The sequence below is a fragment of the Xyrauchen texanus genome, chromosome 26, assembly GCF_025860055.1.
Source record: "Xyrauchen texanus isolate HMW12.3.18 chromosome 26, RBS_HiC_50CHRs, whole genome shotgun sequence".
NCBI classification, from domain to species: Eukaryota; Metazoa; Chordata; class Actinopteri; order Cypriniformes; family Catostomidae; genus Xyrauchen; species Xyrauchen texanus.
The window spans coordinates 33,463,810-33,486,192 of NC_068301.1; the positions used below are offsets into that span (position 1 = coordinate 33,463,810).

Here is a 22,383-nt window from a genome sequence, read left to right on the forward strand (position 1 = left end):
ATGTTGTTTAATGGAGAAAAATAACAGTGCAAGTTCATCTTGGATTAACTGCAGAAATTCACATAAATGCATTGTCCTTTGTTAGTTGGCTGATGAAGGCTTTTGTTGGCAATTAATTGATATGATATCTATGTTTTCCATTTCAAGAGTGTAGTCCATCAATAGACAAAGGTGATGCAGGCAGAAATTAATGAGGCACATCACAGTTCAACCGGCAGGTCATTTTGGAGAGGTTCGGTGTGGTCCATCCTAAATCCAAGTTTCTGGCAGTGGCATATGATGTATCTGATATTTTACAGTTATCCTCTGAAGTCCATCGTAAAAGACTGAAGTGATGTCTGGCTAGCACTGGCTGTAGTTTGTCATCATCAATCGTAGCAGTGAAGTCCAACACCAAGCAGGAACGGAGTTGGATTTGGCCGGCCCTGGTAACCTTGGGATCTGAATTCTGGGATTGTGATAGGGAAACAAATTTAAAAATATTATTGCAGAGTTATAGATTATGGGAAATGTTTCTGGTTCCAGCAGACCTAACTAAAGCAGCCTAATTGTGAGTTGATGGATAAATGAGGTGTATGCCTGGCTAAATAGATGAGTATTTAGTGTAAACTCAAACTGAGTGAGTGTGCCTGCATCCCGAACAGTGTTAGGGAAACTATTCCATAGTTTAGGAGCCAAAAAGGAAAAGGATCTACCTCTTTTTGTGGATTTTGATATTCTAGGAACTATTAACAGGCCAAAATTTTGTGATCATAATGAACGTGATGGAATATAGCATAACAGAAGGTCACTTAAGTATTGTGGAGCTAGACCATTCAAAGCTTTGTACGTGCATCTGGAAAGTATTCACAGCGCTTCACTTTTTCTACATTTTGTTATCTTACAGCCTTATTCTAAAATCATTATTCTAGCGCCCACCAAACAATACACCATAAAGAGAATGGGAAAGAAGTTTTTTGGAAATCTTTGCAAATTTATTAAAAATATAAAATAAAACAAAAATCACATGTACATAAGTATTCACAGCCTTTGCCATGACACTCAAAATTGACCTCAGGTGCATCCTGTTTCCACTGATCATCCTTGAGATGTTTCTACAACTTGATTGGAGTCCATCTGTTGTGAATTCGGTTGATCGGACATGATTTGGAAAGGCACACACCTGTCTATATAAGTTCCCACAGTTAACAGTACAGGTCAGAGCACAAACCAAGCCATGAAGTCCAAGGAATTGTCTGTAGACCTCCGAGACAGGATTGTATCAAGGCACAGATCTGGGGAAGGGTACAGAAAAATGTCTGCAGCATTGAAGGTCCCGATGAGCACAGAGGCCTCCATCATCTGTAAATGGAAGAAGTTTGGAACCACCAAACATGTTTTTACATTTTTTATTTTTTATTTGTAATAAATATGCAAAGATTTCAAACAAACTTCTTTTACGTTGTCATTATGCGGTATTGTTTGTAGAATTTTGAGGAAAATAATTAATTTAATCAATTTTGATAAGGCTGTAACATAACGAAAGGTGGAAAAAGTGAAGCGCTGTGAATACTTTCCAGATGCACTGTAGTTAACAGAATTTTAAAATGAATACAAATTTAACAGGTAGCCAACGTAACGACGATAGAATGGAGCTAATATGATCATATTTCTTGGTTCTAGTCAGCTTTCTGGCAGCTCCATTTTGAACCAATTGAAGTTTATTTATTGAACTTGCAGAACGTCCTGCCAGTAATGCATTACAATAATCTAGTCTTGAGGTCATGAACACATGAATTTGTTTTGCAACAGAGAGCATGTGATGTAACTTAGTAGGTGGAAGAATGATGTTCTATAAACACAAGAATTTTGATTTTCAAAGGACAGATTGGTATCAAATATAACACATACGCTATTATCTGTAGAAGACAACTGTGGGGATAGGGGCATGGTCATGTTTCTGTTTGTGGGAGAGAGGGAGTGGTGTGGCCCTTCAAGATGGTTGGCATAATCTCTAACAGCTGTTTCTTTTTACAGTGATAGCAGGGAGAGACATTAAAAGCAGCCAAAACACACCAGAGAGATGAGAGAGAACAGCACAAGAGTGTAGTGACTGGCATGCCTTATTGTGTGTTTTACTGTGAAACTGAAGAGTTCGAGAAGTTTTGTTAACTGAGAGTTTTGTGACATTGAACTGACTCAAGGCAGAAAATAAAAAGCCTACCTGAAATGTGCCACTGCTCCCCATCTCCTTCCATACCCGAACGTTTAAAGTGTTACAACAACGTAACAGAACATCCCCGGTGAGCCGAATTATATTTTAGCGGCTTCGTTTTAGAGGTTTTTGGTCCAATAATTAGTACCTCTATTTGGTCGGAATTGAGTAGATGGAAATTTCTGGCCATCCAGTCTTTGATTTCATTGATACTCTGCTAATTTGGAGAATTGTGAAATTTTGTCAGGTTTAAAAGAAATATCTCTGTTAACTCTGTAAAGTGTCTCTGTACTGTGATGCACCTGACTGAAATTGTTCATATATACCATTTCTCTGTATAAATGAACATTGCTGGTGTTACACTTCCTTTTCTAGTATTTTCAACATAAATGGGAGATTTGAAATCGGTCTATATTTAGCCAATTGTCCAGGATCAAGCTGTGGCTTAATAAGTGGTTTGATTGCTGACATTTTTAAGTTTCTTGGGACATGTCCTTAGGATAGGGAGGAGTTAATAATAAGAAGTGGGTCTGAGATTACAGGGAATACCTCTTTTAAGGTCTTAGTTGGTATTGAATCTAACATGCATGTTGTGGCTTTTGATTGTTTGATACGTTTTGTTAGCTCTTCGTGACCTATGACAGCAAAGGATTGAAGTTGCTTGTGAGGAAATTTATGAGACTGTTTTCTGAGAGGATATCAAATTTATTTATGATGATTTCTATTTTATCAGTAAAAAAAATTCATGAAGTCATTACTGTAGTGCTGCGATGGAATATCTGGTTCAGTCGATGCTTTATTCCTAACCAATTTAGCCACAGTACTGAATAAACATCTAGGATTGTTGTGGTTATTTTCTATGAGTTTGCTGAAATATGCTGACCTGCAGCTTTTAGTGCCTGTCTGTAGCTACAGACACTATCCTTCCATGCACTGTGAAATACCTCTAATTTTGTATTCTTCCAATTGCACTCCATTTTCTGAGCTGATGGTGTCCGTCTCTCTTTAGCAGGTCAGGTTTACCCTAAAAACTCAATTGTCTAAAAATCCTATGCTATTCTCCGAACACCACATTCAGCCATTCAGTGACACTAATCTACTTTAAAACTAATCCCCACAATTAGCAGAGAGGGGGCCCGAGCATATTACAGTTTTTGACATATTTTTTGCAAGTTCACACACCCCTCTAACATTATCATTAGTCATTTATGACTGGCGAAGCCGGAGATCGTTAGTGCCAACATGAATAACAATTTTAGAATATCCACATTAAGTATTAGCCAGCACTTGTAAATTTGATCTGATGTCAGATGCTCGTGCCCCAGAAATGCATTTAACAATTGTGCCTAGATTCTCTATTTCCATGTTCTTTACCTTAGATCACCTATGACCAAGGCTCTTTCAAAATTATTCTCAGTGGTAGCATCACTGAGTGGGGAGAATCAATTGCAAACCCTTACAGGAACGGGAGAGTGGTGTCACTTTGTTGAGTGAGTATGCCGCAGAGACATCACCCAAACGCCCTGCTGCTGGGGCTCTACAGCCGGAACCAAAGTGTGTGTGTTGCTCGCTGTACTACTTGCATCGAAACATTATCTACAGGCTTCTCTTTCTCACTGACCTCTATTACCATTCGGATGTGTGTCTCTAACTCATTAACCTTCTCTGTCAGCCTGACTAATTACTTACATTTATCACATGTAAATCCCTCACTGCTGATGGAAGAAGCTATAGTAAACATGTGGCATGCAATGCAGAAAGAAATAAATTAAACGGATGCCATGACTCCCTGCAATTGTTTGTTGTTGTTGTTATGGTTGTTCTTGAGCGGCGAGGGTTTGAGATCGATGTGGTTAGATGGGGCTCCTGATCAGCAGAGATTTGAGATTGATGCAACAATCTGTGTAAGTCACTGTGGAGAAAATGAATCCATGCAGTCGAGACACGAGATGTAGAAAAGTGGAGAAAAAAAGAAAGAAAAAAGAGAGAAAACAGTTGTGTGCATTAAAATACACTAAGCTGAAATGGTAGAAAAGAAAAAAAAAACAAGGCACATGGTAAAATGGCAAAGGATAAAATGATGAACATATAAGACGTATAAGCAATGCTAAGCAGGCAAGAAAGCCTTAATAAATTCGTGCAGTGTGCCAGCAGCAACTGGCTTTGTGGTATAGGCCACAAATGTACTGGTTGATAGTGCAAGTATATCGCATGAAAATATATTACCTCTAGGGATAATTTACAATTAGATAATGTCATACAATAAACCCTTTCAGTGTGATACAATACACCTCAGTTCTAATCAGGGTTTTTATCACCCTGTCAGTGTTTATTTTGTGATAATGACCCACTGACTGTACATTATCACTTTTATCACACGGTTACTTGTAAAATGCATAATTAAACAGACATGAAATATTTAATTTAAACAGATGATAGCTCTATCTGTTGTTCCAGCCTGACTACCCCACCATCTCAGCTCAATGACCCGATCATTGGAAAAATCAGACCTTGCCTGTCTGAGTATGCTACACAGCTCCTCGTCCAAGCTCTGGACATCTTAAGGCTGGACTACTATAATGCTCTGTTGGCCGGTCCGCCATTGCAGATGATCCCGAACGCTGCAGCATATCTGGTCTTCAATTAGCCAAAGAGGGCTCACGTCACCAAAATCTTGATTTCACACCACTGGCTACCAGTAGCTGTCGGTATCAAATTCATGGCTTTGACTTTGGCCTTTGGGACAGCTAATGGAACAGCTCCCTCTTACTTCAATTCACTCCTCCAGGTCTATGTCCCAACTCACTCTCTGCGGTCAGTGGATGAGCAGCGCTTGGTGGTTCCATCACAAAGAGGCACGAAGTCTTTTTCATGATCATTCACTCTCTCTGGTCCCATGTGTTGGAAATTAGCTTCCAACCTCCACACGATCTGCTGATACCATCTCAGCATTCACAAATCAGCTGAAAACATTTCTGTTTCATGAGAACTTAACCAATTAACACTAAATTCTCATACTTTTTAATAATAACAAGAACAAAAAAATCTTTGTCTCTTTCTTTTGCACTAACATCTTTACTAGTACATCCACTGTGAGAACTTGGCAGTGCATTACTGAAGATATTGTTTTTTATGACAAATTGCTTGTTTTGTTCCTCATTTGTAAGTCGCTTTGGATAAAAGCATCTGCTTAATGACTAAATGTAAAATGTAAATGTATTATTTCAGAAGGACATTTGTGGAATAATATGAGAGACATGAAAGTCTATATAGGAAATCAGTTGCCTAGGACAACTTTTTACAGTTTCACTGTATGCAAAATTATTAGACCATAGAATGTTGTGATTTGAACAAACAGAATTAAGTATTCCAAAAAATACAGACTTCTATTTGGCTCTATATGGGTTTTTTTTTTTTTTAATTAAAGGAAGAACCTCACGGGAAACTGCTCGTAGCCAATCATAACATTAACATATAGCTAAACTAATGATTCATTACTCTAACAAGCACAAAAACACTTTTGGGGCTTCAGACTAACTTTTGAGAGCCTTGGCACCGGTGCCATCAAGTTCTACAGTTGGTAGCACTGATGTGGGGTGATGGTCTGCAGTCTATAAAATAAAAAATGTAAAGAAACTAAATAATACAAATTACATTAAAATAACATAAGTGCAATTACCAATGCTATTGCATATTTTTCCTGACTGAAATGCTCATTGGATGTTAAGGCACTGATTTTGATTTGCAGATGTAATTTTACTGGCAAAACAGAAAGGTTATCTAAAACATCTATAAAAGGTAAAAATGTAACACCTAATTTAGATAGGGCTAAATTATTCAGACAGTGTGACTGAATTGGGACTCCTTTCATCAGGATCATGTTGATTCAATTTTAGTCATCTCTTGGAAATTTGAAAGCAAACAAAACCAGTTATATTTTTCTACAGTCAGAGATCATTAGAAGAGAACAGAGTTTACACAGAAGAAAAACATGTCCATAATTCACAAAGGTCCAGGCTTTAAAGCCCTTGATTCTATTTTCTCTTCTTTTCACTCTCCTTTTCTTCTTTGAGTGCAGAGTTTGCCAAACAGAGACCATATTTACCACAAGTTTCTTCAAAGAACCCCTCCTGACTCAATTTCTTTTGGACAACAAGATATTTGTTTAGTCTAATTGTTCTGTGTTTTATTTGGTCTGCTTTTCAAACCCAGCTTCAGTTTACTCACCCTTTTGAGATAGCTGTTTGAAAGACACAATGCACCACAATAATCACAATCATCATGTTGCTATAACACATCTAGTGATATACAACTCGCATCACTTTCCACAAAATCAAACCTCTCTGAAATAAGCACATTTTAGACTGCTGAAGGATGTCTGGATTTGAGTGTGTTCACGTGCTTTTTTAAAGGCATATGCTATTTGCACCCTAATTATATATTAACAGTATAAGATATAAGAGCAGTACAGTACAATATAAGAGCATCACTGCTGTGTGTTCTTGTGTTTATTAAGAGTCCCACATACACACTACACCTACCCCTAACTCTAACCTTCCTGTACAAAAATTAACCATGGTTTTACTACAGTAACCAAAGGATCCCCATGGTGTTTTGTAGTTAAATCATAGTAACCACAAAATATTATCACCATATTACATTTGGTTAATTGCATTACATGGTTAATTACTTTAAAACTATGGTTTCTGCCTAAAAACATGGTTATTACAATATTACTATAGTAAAAACATTAGTCATTTTACCTGGATCAAACCTTTCTCTCATTTCCCCAACCTTCAATGTGACCTAATCACTGTGAGGACATACATCTTTATATTAACGACAGGACACAGGATGGGGAAAAGTGGTACAAAAGGCGGATCGAACCCAGGTTGTCTGCACAAAACAAGCACATTCACTTGCTTTATCCTACATCAAGATACAGCCACATCCTTTTGTTATTACTCACCACACCACTATTGCAACACAGGGTGGCACAGTTTCTCTTCAATTTTGTATTTCTATCAGACTGTGCAGTGCAAATTGCCGCACTGTGTGGCATGTGCTGTATTTCACCTAATGCAAATAATAACTTTTTCTGTAAAATTTCAAATTCTATTTTGTTTCAGTGTGCATGTGCAGTATTTATAATTTGCCAAGTCTACCAAGTATAATTGGCCAAGGAGGGTGTCTTCCTGGATCAACATCTTTTAATGACCTTGGAATAACTTTCCATGTCCAGCAACAAACATTAGTTCCTTACCATAAACTACCACTATAATTAGATGTAAATGATTGATTGATAAGAATGTTGTGCAAGCCTTGACCGCAACTAAACCAACCCTCGATTTCCAACCTTAAATCTTAACTAGCCCCCAATTCTCCACTCTTAACCCTTACACCCACCCTTTTACCTAACCCTAATCCCTCGCTGCCCCTTCTATCCTCGACCCCTAACTTTCCATTCAAAATCCTAATTCCAACCCTTTGTTGTAACACTAACTCTTAATTATCTATTCTACATCTTGTCCCTGACTTCACAGTTCTTCACCCAACCCTGATCCCAGCGTCCAGCCCTTATTCATTATCCCGACCCTGAATTTACCACTTTTATTACAAATTCTAATCCCTACCTCTAAACCTGAGCCCTAATCTCCAAGCCTTAACCCTGAACCACGTTTTCACCTAACCCCTGTAATTAACTCCTATACCTTATACCAACCCCATGATTTCTAATCTTCAGCCGTTAACCCTGCTCTGGACCTCCCACTTCTTCACTTAAGCCACATCCATAACTCCTATACTTTATCCCAACCCCTGATTTCTAATCTTGCTAATCTTTGACTGTTAACCCTGTCCTGGACCTTCCAGTTCTTCAACTAACTCTTGTCCCTAACTCCTATACCTTATCTCAACCCCTGATTTCTAATTTTGATAATCATCACCCATTAGCCCTGAACCTCCCACTCCTACCATACACAACTACCATCCCTAAACTCCTAAACCTTACGCCATGCTCTCAATACATGTCAGTCAGACAACCTGAATCGCTGTACTGCTCACATTACACTAAAAGGTTTCTTGACATCTGTCACAGACGAGGTACTTAAACTACAAAATCTTTGGCCAAGAGACATCCACGGCCAACAGGAAAAAATACAAAATAAATCCCAGAAGAAATTAGAAGGATCAAGATTTTTCAAGAAATAGATGGTCACGATCAGCTTGCTTGTCTGCATACTGATTTTATCTTATTATTGGTTCACAGTTGTCGCTGCATCACTCTTAAAGATTATGTGGCAATAATATCATACTTGAAATATCATGTTTGAAAGTATTGCAGCATCTGTGACAGCTGAAGACTAGCTTAGATCCTGTTGCTAAACTGCTCATATCTAACGAACATCGGCGACATTAGCAAGCACTGATTTGGCTGCGATCTCTGTGTTTTGTTGCAGACCCCAGAAATCTTTTTGCGATAGCAAAATCTGACCAAAAGGCACAGGTTTATCTCAACCACTAATTTCTAACCATAGTTATCTTAAACGCTTGAAGTGCCCTGGACCTCCTCCCTCTTCACCCAACTGACGACCCAATGTCCTACTGCTTACTCTTACCTGAAATCCTAATACATACCCCCACCCCTTTTTCTAATGTAAACTTCTAATCCCAGTGTTTGGAAAATCTTATATTTTGCCAGAGCTGGTCCTAATTTGTTGATTTGGAGTCTCAGTTCAGAAACCTAACCCTAAAATCGAATTTGTCGATAGGAATGCTTTTCCAGGTTGTTGTTCCTTCTTGGCCAAATCAAGGTCATTATAATTATTCGTTGGACTCTAATGTAAATATCAACACATCAGTTTCATACTGATGCTGTTCTGTTCCATTTCTTTAAGGTGGATTCTCTTACTGCAGCATCATTTGATCATTTGTTTACATGCATATACAATTCAATGGCGGAAAGTAATTTGGTACATCAAAAAATGCCAAAACCAACACTATTATTGTTGTGATGAGGGCTGTATTCTGGGAAATCTAATATGAAAATGCTAACCTTGAATAATTTATTAGTCTATAAAAAACATTGGTTTGTGTAAGCTTTTTTCCTGATGCATGGATGAACACATTTTAATTTCCCCTTTTCATTCTGCTAGTGGAAATGAAAGACTGCTACATGGTTCTGAGTGAAGTTTCTGATGCACCACATATTTTGTTTATCTGCCTGCTTTAAAATGTTAGCTGTTCATGGGGCTTGAATAGGCTTGCTGAGAATATTTCTCCCAATACTTCTGTCATCATTTACTCACCCTCATGTAATTAAAGACGTACTTTCTTCTGGAACTTTGAATAATCCTTTTGTTGTCCAGACAATGAAGTAGACCAGTGGGCTATCAAGCTCTTAAAAGTACCATAAAAGCACCATTTAAAGCAGTCCACACAGATTGTGCGATCTTGGTGTATTGCATTTAGTGAGAAGATGCACAACAACAGGTGGCCCCAAGTTGGACGAATGAGATTTGAGAGCTGCTGTGGACATGAAGATTTTCAACGAATAATGAGCTGTTTTTTGTGGATAGGCTGAACAGATTGACCAAGACTATAAGAACTCTGTAGCTGTAAGGCCTCAATGTTATTTCTGTCCTTTCTCAACAAAAGGGTTCTGAAAGGCTTCCTTTTCTCTTTAACAGTGTAGAGAGGCATTATAAAAACCAAACCTCCACTGACACTCTAAAGAGCTCTTACTAGTGTGATGCATTATGCAGAAATATCATCAATTATCATATTGCTATTACTTTTGCTCATACTTTGGCCCTGTGAGGAAAACTACCACAAAGCTTTTATTTCCGCTCTCAATTTGTATTTTCTTTTAATTGAGATTCTGGTTTCTCTCTCTCTTTTTATAAATTTGTCTCTCTCATGTCTCCAGACTTTAATAACACACTCTCGCTCTCTCAATTCCTGTCCCTCCAGTATTAAGATGGTGTTGATGTGGACCAGTGGAGACACTTTCAAGACAGTTTACTTCCTGTTGACTCAGGCTCCCATGCAGTTCTGGATCTGTGGTCTACTCCAGGTGTGCGTGGACATCGCCATCCTCTTCCAAGTGTACTACTACAGCCGTTACCCGCAGAAACCCGTCTCGCACACCACACACACCACCAGCGCCAAGGCCCTCTAAAACACACACACACTCTCACACATATTAACAAACGGACACAGTGGACATGGGTGTGCGAATGAGAAACTACATGCGTTCATGTGTCAGTGGATCAGTGGACAGCTTTTACCTGAAATACTTTTGTAAAGAGCTGCCACTCTTTGGATTGGCATACAGTATGATGTATGCTGTACACGGGTATGTACAGTATGTATGCTGATATGACGGGGATTGTGCTCACACACACACACACACACACACACACACACACACACACACACACATATATAATAAGATATAGAGTGGCCATATAAAGTATTTAGACACTTCAGCCACGCTTAAAGGGATAGTTCAACCTAAAATGATAATAAATAATAATGTTTAAAGTGTCCAAGCTCTGGTTTATCAAAACATTGGAAACCAAGCAAACCATTTAAAAAAATACGTTTACATTTTAAATGATCATACAATAGATTAAACTCTTTGAAATAAAGACAAACTGTATTGACACAATACCAGATACTTCAGATGATCTAGAATCTCTTTGATCCATGCTTACATGCTTTATTAAAATTTTTGGACCAGACATAATTCTCATTATTTCCACATCCACACTAATATGATTTCAGTTGAAAATGTATTGATTTTGCTTTACCTTTGCATACTTTGGATCATGATGTTAGAAAACTCATTGGTGTGGGCGTGGCCATAGTTTTGATGACTATTATTCTGATCTAAAATATTGAATAATAAGAAAGTGGTAGGCGTGTTGAAGCTTGGTTTGAAATTTTGTCATGTAATGCAGTGACATTAAGTGTGCCCTCAGTGTCCAAAAACTTTTTGGGGCCAGTTTGTATATATATATATATATTACCAATTACAGTACATTATGCATACATACAATATCATAAAGAAATGCAGTGATATATGCAGACACAAACACACACACACACACACACACACACACACATACAGGCCAGCCCAGGGCAATCATTGTTGTAATGAAAACTTTTGCCTTACTGACTCATAAAAAGAAATGTATCTCGCATCATCTTGATGAATGTACAAAGCTTTTCTAATAAGAGATTAATGCAGTTTTATTTTATTTGACATGCTATTGAGAAGATAAGGCATGTTTTATCTTGCTGTCTTTACCTCAATAGGCTGCTGTAGTGTTTCACAGTGAAGGCCAAATGATCACCACAGGAAGAGCCCTGTGTCATCTTGAACCAAAAATCAACCCTATACATCTGTTGCTTGTATTAGTTGCAGGAATCAATCACATAATCTCTCCTCTAAAACTAATCTTGTTTAGGCAATAATTGTCTAGCAATCATTCCCTCGATCAGGTTCGTTGAATTGGGCAATAGTTTCTGCTAGTGTGACTGAAAAATGATCATTAACATGTGTTGACCCTTAAATGAATAGTTCACCCAAAAAAGAAAATTGTCAACTTTGTGTTGCTCCAAACCCATTTCACTTCCTAACTTTCAAGGACAGAATTTCTTTCCATAAAATGAAATTGTGGCTGTTTTGCAACAAAAAGACAGGAAAAAAGCACAATAAAAGTTGTCCATACGCTAACACGATAGTCCTAATAAAGTGCCCGACAGGGTCTTCTGCTGTTGTTGCCCATCTGCTTCAGGGTTTGACGTGTTGTGCATTCTGAGATGCCATTCTGCTCACAACAAGGCTTTTCCGTCCACAGAACTGCCGCTCACTGGATGCTTTTGCACCATTCTGAATAAACTCTAGAGACTGTTGTGTGTGAAAATCACAGGAGATCATCAGTTACAGAAATACTCAAACCAGCCCATCTGCCACCAACAATCAGACCACCAACCAAATCACTGAGATCACATTTCTTCACCATTCTGATGGTTGATGTGAACATGCTAACTGAAGCTACTGACCTGTATATTCATGATTTTTTGCACTGTGCTGCCGCTGCACGATTGGCTGATTATATCCTTGCATATGTAGGTGTACTTAATAAAGTGCTCAGTGAGTGCATATTTCAATTCTTTTAAAGCCAAATGATAGCTTTGTGTGAGGAAAAGACCCAAATTGAATTAGTTATTCGCTGAAAATCGTATTTGTGTTTACGTGCATTCAAATATGACACCTCAGGACATGCTGCACCAGGTTTGGAATGACATGAGTATGTAAATTATGACAATTTTAGTTTTGGGGTAAATTATTCCTTTAAAGACAACAAACCTTGTATAATTTGACTAGGAAAGTATTGGGCCATAAATGGATTGTTTTATCTAACTTAAAGGCCAAGTGGTTCAAATGTTCAGTCAAACGTGAGCCGTAATATGTCGGTAGTGGTCCAATACCTGCAGTCAGGAATGTTACACGCCAGTCAAGGAAATGTTTTCTTATGTTATGAATAAGGTGCTGCTTATAAATGTGCTATACATGTAAAGAGGGAATTTAGAATTGTCTAACATGGAACAATTGAAGGTCATTGAGTGATGTCATTTTTGTAAAGACATTTTCCACTCTTACTTTGCCTAAATGTCATAATGTTTTTTGATCAACAATTGATCATGTGAAATGGATCTCATCAGCCTGACTGCATTTGTTAAAAACTCAACTATCCCTATTCAGATTAGAAAGACTCTTTAAAGAACAGCTTCCTTTGTATTCCTTTGTATTACTAGTGCTGTTATTTATTTCCTTTCCAAACATATTCTGTTGGGGTTTTTTCTTCTTTCTCAGGTTGATCCGGAGAGATCATGAATTTGATCTGAACCTCATTTAAATGCGTGTTGTTTCTCTTTTGGGCTTTTACTGTTTTGTTACGATAACTGTATATTTCGTTGAATGAAAGTAACTGATGTAGAGTTCCTGTTCTTATATCTTTTAGTAATGTTACTCTTCATCTGCTCTCCACACAGTATTGACATTCACATGGGTTATTGGTTATTGTTCATATTTTGTTATGTTGCATTCAGCCAAATGTTTCTATTCTTGTTCATTTGGATACCATTGTTCACTCCACTTATTTTTAATGCTACTTTTTATAGCAAGTTTTATGAATAAACATTTAAAAAAAAAATCTTTTTTTTTTGCTTTGTCATTTATATTTGTTGATAGATGTTCAGAATTTTCATCAAGTCTGTTTTCTAATTGAATTCCATCTATAGTTGCATTTGATGTTCCCTGATCAAACAACTGTACATCCACACATAGATTAGTTTAAGAGTATTTATCCTCCTGAGACCCCGTGTACACAAGCGTGGACATTGTTTTGGCTTATAGGCTATGCGTGATGTAATTTCATTTAAACTGACTGATCTCAGTTCAGGAGACTCTGCTGGCATTAATGTGTTAAACATTCGACCCACCGAGTCATGTGACAAAACAACATGGTGCTGACCACAGCTGAGTTTGTCTTTGTGAGAAACGGCAACAAAGCTACATCTGGTAAGAATCCTCATAACGTTTTTGCAAAGAGGCACTGAGTTTGAAGGTAGCCCTTAAAATACACCTCCAAATCAGCACACCTCCTATCAGAAGCTAATTGTCTAAATGTTTGACATCATTTTCTGGAATCTTCCAAGCTGCTTAAAGGCACAGTTAACTTCTGACCCACTGGAATTGTGGAATGGTATATTAAAAGTGAAACAGTCTGTCTGTAAACAATTGTTGGAAAAATGACTCATGTCATGCACAAAGTAGATGTGCTAAATTAATTGCCAAATCTATAGTTTGCTAATATGAAATCTGTGGAGTGGTTAAAAATAAGTTTTGTAAACTTCTGACTTCAACTGTATATATACATATACATATATATAATTTGATTTTGGAGTGAAATATGACCGCTATACATTATTGACAAGTTTTGTGAAATTAATCCAAGCATTTTTTCTATTATTAAGCTGTAGTGTACAATCATTCTATTGCAATGGCCGTAGTCACACAAGCCGGACCTTTCAGTGTATTTGGAATAACTTTTATGATTGTTTGTATTATACAATAGGAACCTAAGAGTGCATTCATTATGTCTGTGTCATTATAGCAGTGTTTGTATTGGCAGCACACACGGCCTCAAGCTATTAAGAGAACATCTCTCAGTGTGGGCATATCTATCACTGCTCACATTTAACACCAGCTAAACCAATATGACCTTTTATCGCTTGCTAGAATAGATATCTTTTTGACCAGAACTCAATATAGTTTAGTATATATTTAATTCATTTATTTACTGTTTTGATTTGGTATTCAGAGCCTACAAACCAGACTTTTTAAAGGGTATTTCATTGTGTTTATTACAATCAGCAGATCCTGAGACTATGAAATCTAAAAGCAGAACTGTACACAGAAATGTATTTCATAAACTTCTTATTGCAAATAAGCTATATAGGATCATCAATGAAAGTTCATAAAAGCATTTTTTCAAACAGTGTAACAGACTCCATATCCTGTCACCAGAGAAGACCTCTTTAAAGGTGGATGCAAAATAAAATGGCAATCTTCACAGTCATCCAGTTTTCACAGGTAGGAGCATCCCTCTACCAGGAACACCTGCTTAAAGGAACAGTTCACACAAAAGTGAAAATGCTCTCATCACATACTCACATTCATGATGTTCCAAACCCATACAAAGAATTTGTATCTGTGGAACACAACATCAGACTGTTCAAAAGCAGCTGGGAAACCAAATAATTTAAGTGAATCGGTTCTTTCGGACAGTTAATTTAAGGTTAGGGCTGGGTGATATGACGATATACTGTGTATCCTGGCGACAATATAAAGTGTCATTCGATAGAGATTTTGTCATATCGTGTATATCGCGATATGTAAATTTCCATATCAAATTCGATGACAATCAAAAGCACTAAAGATGCATCTCATCTGCTGCACATCTGTATTTCACGTGAATGTGGCTCCTGCTATCTCTGGAGCACAGATGTGTGCGCAACTCCAGCAGGCTTCCTGATATTTGTGCTCCACAGACAGGAAAGTGCAGAGCCGGATAACTCCTGCTACTCAATTATTTCTGATCCAGTAAAAACCCTGATGGAGAAACACAACTCCACAGAACAGGATGATTTCCAAACAAGTCATGAAAAGGGGGCGCATTAGTAATACAGTTGTGACATCTCTGCTGTGGGTTCACAAAAGACGACACAGAGCAGAAAGATGTAATCTGCAAACTGTGTTACACGATGACAATCACTCGTGATACAAATGATATGTTTTAGCATCTCAAAATGAAGCAGGAAAAAGAATATTGTGAAAGCCAAAAGATGCACTCTGCATTAATTCGGTCAAAATGTTTTTTAATTTTTTTTATTTACTTTTGTATTATTTTCTTTGTTGTATTGCATTGAAGGTCTTGAGTTTCTCAAAGAAAGTTTATAATAATAATAATAATAATAATAATGGTTTACAACATCAGACTGATATGTGGCATAATGGTTGCTTTAAATGCAATTTGACGTTTTACTTTTACTATATTTGCGTTCGAAGTTTCCAAATTTAGGCATTACAATATTGTTACTTTACACATAAACCAATTTCAATAGATTGTCCAGAATACTTTAACTATTTCGTGATATGTATCGTTAACGTGATGTAAAATTACTCATATCATGATATAAGATTTCGGTAATATCAGCCACCCCTATATAAGGCATATAAATGAACCAGTTAAAATGAACGATTCCCTTATATTTAGTGTTAGGAACTCCAATTCATTATAGTAAATCGGTTCTTTCGTACAGTTCATGTAGATGAACTAGTTCACATAAATGATTCACTTGAGCCCCTGCGCAACCTTACACTCAAAAATATATATATTCTTGCAATTCATTTACTTAATTAAAATGAACCAAAGCAACACAATTCTAGAACAATTTGTCACAACTTGATTTCATTGCATTCTATCCATTTCAATTTGGGACTACATGAATAGTTTTCATGGTGTTCATTTATTATTGATGAGGCTGCTGGCTATTTGATGGTCCAATAGTCATATTTAGGCAGCATAAGAGTAATCCACACGACTCCAGTCGATCAATGAATGTCTTCTGAAGCAAATCTATAAGTTGATGTTAGAAACAAATCGATAATGAAAATTTGATTAACTTCCTGACAGCATCACAGAGCTGTCGTGTGACGTAAGCGCAATGGTGCACTCACACGAGAATTTGGAAGTGCACCCTTGTGTATACAACAGAGGAACGAACGTCACTCAAGTGTTAGGTCATTTCAAACATCAATCCAGCACTGGTCAGAAGTAACGATTTAAAGTTAAAACATTTTAATTATCAATTTGTTAAACCAAGTAGACCGAGTAGCTTGAATGCTGTTTAACTACTTAAATGTATGAGTAGCTTGGGAAGTTACAGTTTCAAAGTAGCTTTCCCAACACTGGCTACAACATGCGACCACTATTGGCATATCATTGGCATCAAACCTGGCGTAACACGTCTTTGTGGGCCATAATTGAATACACAACCATGAATGAGATGCCATTTGAGTAGCTACAGTAATGAGAGCTACTGCAGGGAAAAGATTTTCAGTGAATAACAACTTAAATTTTGGTGTGTTCCTACAAAAAGCTATTTCATATTTTCTTTTATTGGTGATTTTTGGAGCTTGAGCCCTTTCACTTTTATTGTCTGGAAAAGAGCAGCAGGAACAATCTGCCCAACAGCTCCATTTGTGTTCCACACAAAATTATACAGGTTTGGACAACATGAGGGTGAGTAAATGCTGAGAGAATTTACATAATTGAGCTTTGGACATACTAACCCATTATGTCCATCATAACGCCCACCTTCCCGATGTCTGCACACATACTACATACGGCAGCTCATCTGTCACACGTTTTGTAAGTGTTATTTCTTCAAGAAGAGTCTTGCAGTCAGCTGTGTGCGTTAAGACTTCAGTGATCTCCTGACCTGTGGGACACCTTTACTTGCTGTGACAACAGATCTGTGGTGGTGTGCACCGATGGCTGCCGTAGGTTCCGTGATTGCATGTATGGAACTATCTGTGTCCTGGGAATCCTCGCTGTTTTGGGATTTAGTGCTGTCCTGGAAATCGGGCTTGTATCTGGAGGCCCGATTCTGTTCCTCTTTAAGCTCCACGTAGGAGCGCGAGAAAGTGTGAAATATAGACGTGACTGGGAATGCCATGAGCAGGATTCCACTCAAGATGCTGCTAAGTGCAACCACCTGACCAGGAATACTGCGAGGAACCATGTCTCCGTATCCAACTGTCGTCATGGAGATCACAGCCCACCAGTAACTACCGGGGATGCTGGTGAACTCCTGCTTGGCGCCCAGCTCGCTCTCTGCCAGGAAGACCAGTGGCGAGAACAACGCCATGGCCACGCACAGGAAAAGCAGAAGCAATCCGAACTCACGAGTGCAGCGGCGTACTGTCAGTCCCAGCGTCTGCAGCCCCAAAGAGTGCCGGGCTAAACGCATTACGTAAAAGATTCGCAATGCTCGAAGAACTCTCAGGACCAATCCGACCTTCTCCAGGTAGTTGTTCCCTGAGCCAGTGGGGCGGTCGTTGACAGAGAGTGAGTCCACGATCAGGGTGATGTAGTAGGGCAGGATGGCCACCACGTCAATGATGTTGAGGGGTGTGCGCAAGAAAGTGCACTTGCTCTGCGTCTGGATGAACCGTAACAAGAACTCCAGGGAGAACCAGCCCACACAAACTGTTTCCAGCACAAAGATGTTGTAGCACCTCTGCGAGCACTCACCCTGGAGGAGAAAACACGCATAGGTCAAGGTCAACGTATGGATCACTTATGGGCTGTTTCACATTTTATTGCACCTTTGAAGTAATCAACTCTCTTCTCCAAATGTGTGCAGCGGAAGTATTGCACTTGATTTAGCGCACATTTTCACTGTCTAGGCAATGCAACATCATAAAGACTCAAAAAGAAATGATATAAGGATATGAGTTATAGACATCTATAGTTTTCACTAGTTTAAATGATCATTTGTATCAGTGAAAATGCTCATCATATCAGTAATTAGATTTGCCACTAGTAAAAAAAGTTTATTCTTGATCTCGAAAATGGCATAAATACTTACTTAAATAGTAACTAGTAAAAACATAGTAATCAATAATTGTATTTTTTTTACCAGTAGAATTTCACAATGATTTTTGAATGAATATTTAATATGAATAATTACATTATAACAAGGGCAAATGTCTATTCCTGATGTCAACAATTGAATTACAACTAGTAAAAATTCTAATTATTAATGATGTTATTTGATTTTCACTAGTGGCAATGTTAACTCCAGATATAAATAATGGGACTGTAACTAGTGAGAAATACATTTTTAGATATCTTTAGTCACTCTTCAATTTGTTGATATTTGAAATTAATTTCCAGATATCTGAAATTAGCATTTTGAGTGGAGAATTAGTGAAGAAAAAAAAAAAAATCTGCATATCAAAAATTATCATTTTTATTAGTTAGTTAAATTTTCATATCAGGAATAGATATTTATACTAGTAACAATGTAATTACTGATATCAAAAATTATCATTTTTACTAAGAAGAAAGAAAAAACTGCTGATATGTATATTTGGTACAAATACAAAATTATTAATAAATATCTGTTATTGTATTTTGAACAGGAGTGTTCTGTAATACAGTTACAGATATCAAAAACTACAAACAACGTTTTTATATAAAAAATAGGCATTTCTGCAAATTACATAATTTTTTATATCAGGGATTTTCATTTTTACAAGCACAAATGTAATTACTAATAGAACAATTTGCATTTTTACTTGTAGTAATTCCATTATTGATCTCAAGAATTCACATTTAAAGGGATAGTTCACCCAACAATGAAAATTCTCTCATCATTTACTCAACCTCATGCCATCCCAGATGTGTATGACTTCCTTTCTTCAGCAGAACACATTTGAAGAAAAAATAGAGAAATATCTCAGCTCAGTAGGTCCTTAAAATGCAAGCGGATGGTGATCAGATCTTTGAAGCCCCAAAAAGAACAAACAATCAGCATAAACATCTATACGACTCCACTGGTTAAATGAATGTATTCTAAAGAGAAATAATCACTTTTGCTGCGAAAAAGTTCAATATTGAATTACCTTTTAACAATAAATGTTTGCTTTTATTGTTGCCTTTGTTGAGGGTTTATAAAGGGGTTCATTAATGACCTATAATTCATTTACAAATACATTATAATCATTGATACACATTTTAAAATCATGCATAAAAATGGTGACTTTCATGCAATACCAAATTAGAAAATATACAAATTGCACAAACACAATTTGAGAGCTAAGGTGGAGGGGAAGATATTTCAGTGAATGGTGACTTTTCAGTCTGCTCAATACACAAAGCTATCGATTGACTTTGGAAGGCTTGGAATATAACACACAAGTCGTATGGAATACTGTTATGGTGCTTTGCCTGATATCTCCCATTGTTTTACATGGAAGAAAGAAAGTCATACGGGTTTGGAACAACACAAGGGTGAGTAAATGATGGCAGGATTTTTATCTTATGGTGAAATATCCCATTAATACATTATCACCAAGGCAGAAAAAATATAAATGCAAAGCTGCAAACTGATTAGATCAAACTGGCATTTCTGCTTAATGGGAATGTCAAGAATTCCTCATAGGAATTTCAGGTCATACTTGAGCTGTTTGAATCATACTGTTTCTGAGGGAATAGTCTTGTTCAACCCTGCAGGTCATATTTAATTAACAATTACTTTGGGGGGCGGGGTGGGGGGTGGGGGGTAATCAATCCACTCTGCCCTGAGTGAAACTTATTAATGAGCTTCATCCAGACAAATATGTTTTTCCTTCACGGATCAGACAGGCAGTTTGAAAACGATGTCTAATTAATAAAAAGCTTCATTTTCCTTCTGAGACCTACATGAACCCCCGCTTCTTCTGAAATAATACATTTTCTGCAAGCAATTAATGAATTCATTAATATTTTATTCATTAATATTTCATTGGTTATTGCCTCATAATAAAACAACAGATATCTGATTGAATAGATTTTTTGCTGTAATTTGTGAATTTTTAATTGCCAGCCAAAATGCACACCTTTAAAGGCAGAGAATACCAAAAAAGAAACTTCTGTCATGATCTATTCACCCTCATGGCTTTTTTTCCTCTGAGTATATAAAAGGAGATGTTTAGGAGAATGTCCAAGCCGCTCTTTTCCATAAAATGAAAGTGAATGGGGACTCACTTTGTCAAGTTCCAAAAAGGAAAAAGTACTATAAATGTAGCTAATATGACTTGTGTGCTACATATCAAGTCTTACAGCTTTGTGTGAGAAACAGACCAAAATGTATTTCATTATTAACTGAAAATCTCATCATCAACTTTCATTGTATGGAAAAGAGCAGCATGAACATTCTGCTAAAACTGTTCTTTTTGTGTCCCGTAGAACAAAGAGAATGAGATGGGTTTGGAATGACATGAGGGTGAGTAAATGATAATGAAATTTACATTTTTAGGTGTACTATTTTTTAAGATATACAGGTTTGGCATGACATGAATTAGTTTTACATGTTACATATTTTTATAGTGTCTGAGAAAATGTTATCATACAAACAACAGATCAACAGTTATTTCCTCTGAGCTTCCTACAGGCACATTTGGCAGAAGATAACATGGAGACAGCATTCAGCCAGACATCGGCATCATGCTTGTGTGTTTGAGCTGTATAAACAGCATGGTTGTGCACAATTCAGAATTGAATTAAGAATGCCTTTAAAGGAGTCGCGTGACGCCATTGTTAATAACAAAAAGAATGCCTTTAAAATTACAACTCCTGAATTTGAATTGTGGATTCCGTGGAGAATAATGTGAAGCCTCCACACGCACTATGTCTCCGCGGTAACACGCTCAACAATCCAGGTGATAAGATGCGCGGGTTGATGGTCTCAGGCAGAGGCAACTGACCTCCGCCACCTGGATTGAGGCGAGTCACTACGCCACCATAAGGACTTACAGCACATTGGAAATTGGGCATTCCAAATTGGGGAGAAAAGGCTTATGATGTCAACAAAAGCTAATTAGAGTCAGGAGTTGGCAGCCAATTAATGAAACGAGATTGGAGGTGTGAGCTAGAGTGACTTTGACTTGTAAAAAGCACTAAAAAATTTAGTTTGCTATTCACAAGAAGCATCTGACCCTGACGTGGTTCATGCCTAGCAAAAAAGAGATCTCAGAATACCTACGATCAAGAATTGTTGCTTTGCATAAAGCTGGAATGGGTTACAAAGTTATCTTTGAAGAGTTTAGATATTCATCTGTCCACAGTTATACAAATTGTCTATAAATGGAGATGATTTATTACTGTGGCTACTCTCCCTAGAAGTGGCAATCAAGCCAAGATGACTCAAAGGGCACACCTCAGAATTCTCAATGAGGTAAATAAGAACTCTAGAGTGACAGCTAAAGACTTGAAGGAATCATTGGAACTGGATAACATCTCTGTTCAAGAGTCAACAATAGAGAAAACGTTAAACAGGCATGGTGTCCATGGCAGGAAGCCACTGCTTTCCAACAAAACATTTCTGTGCACCTAAAGTTTGCCAAAGACCACCTTGACACTCCACATGCAATTGGGAAAATGTTTTGTGGACTGATGAAACTAAGGTTGAATTGTTTGGGAAGAACACACAGCATGCAGGTTATTGCAATATTGCAATAGGAGGATAGACCACCTATTAAATCACTTACTTTTTCCACAGCTCTGTGAATGGTTAATGGTATGTGTTCAGTAAATACATGAAAGTTTATAATTGTTTGTGTGTTGTTAGCTTAAGCACATTTTGTTTGTCTATACTCGTGACTTTTGATGAAATCACATTTTATGACCAATTAATGCAGAAAACCAGCTAATTCCAAAGGGTTCACATACTTTTTTTGCCACTGTAACTGCTGTAAGTGTATTTTTATCAGTACATTTCATTTTTTCAGTATGAATTACCCATAAACATGTTATCATACACACAACATATTGGGTATTTTTTAG

At 37.3% G+C, this 22,383-nt stretch overlaps 3 protein-coding genes across 4 annotated transcripts in view; 1 reads left to right on the forward strand and 2 right to left on the reverse strand.

Moving 5' to 3' along the window:
- LOC127619595 (solute carrier family 66 member 2-like) overlaps positions 1-13,385 on the forward strand; it is a 54,758-nt gene extending 41,373 nt beyond the window's left edge. For both annotated transcript variants that reach the window (XM_052092482.1, XM_052092483.1), the window contains one exon: positions 10,166-13,385. In XM_052092482.1, the coding sequence (XP_051948442.1) occupies positions 10,166-10,373 (208 nt within the window). In that variant the 3' untranslated portion in view covers positions 10,374-13,385. The remainder of the gene's footprint in view (positions 1-10,165) is intronic.
- LOC127619593 (septin-7) overlaps positions 1-22,383 on the reverse strand; it is a 234,466-nt gene that overhangs the window by 103,985 nt on the left and 108,098 nt on the right. The window lies entirely within an intron of this gene.
- The window catches only part of LOC127619592 (potassium voltage-gated channel subfamily G member 2-like), a 49,691-nt gene continuing 44,402 nt past the window's right edge, over positions 17,095-22,383 (reverse strand). Inside the window, exon 3 of the mRNA XM_052092478.1 lies at positions 17,095-18,088. Within this exon, the coding sequence (XP_051948438.1) occupies positions 17,249-18,088 (840 nt within the window). The 3' untranslated portion in view covers positions 17,095-17,248. The remainder of the gene's footprint in view (positions 18,089-22,383) is intronic.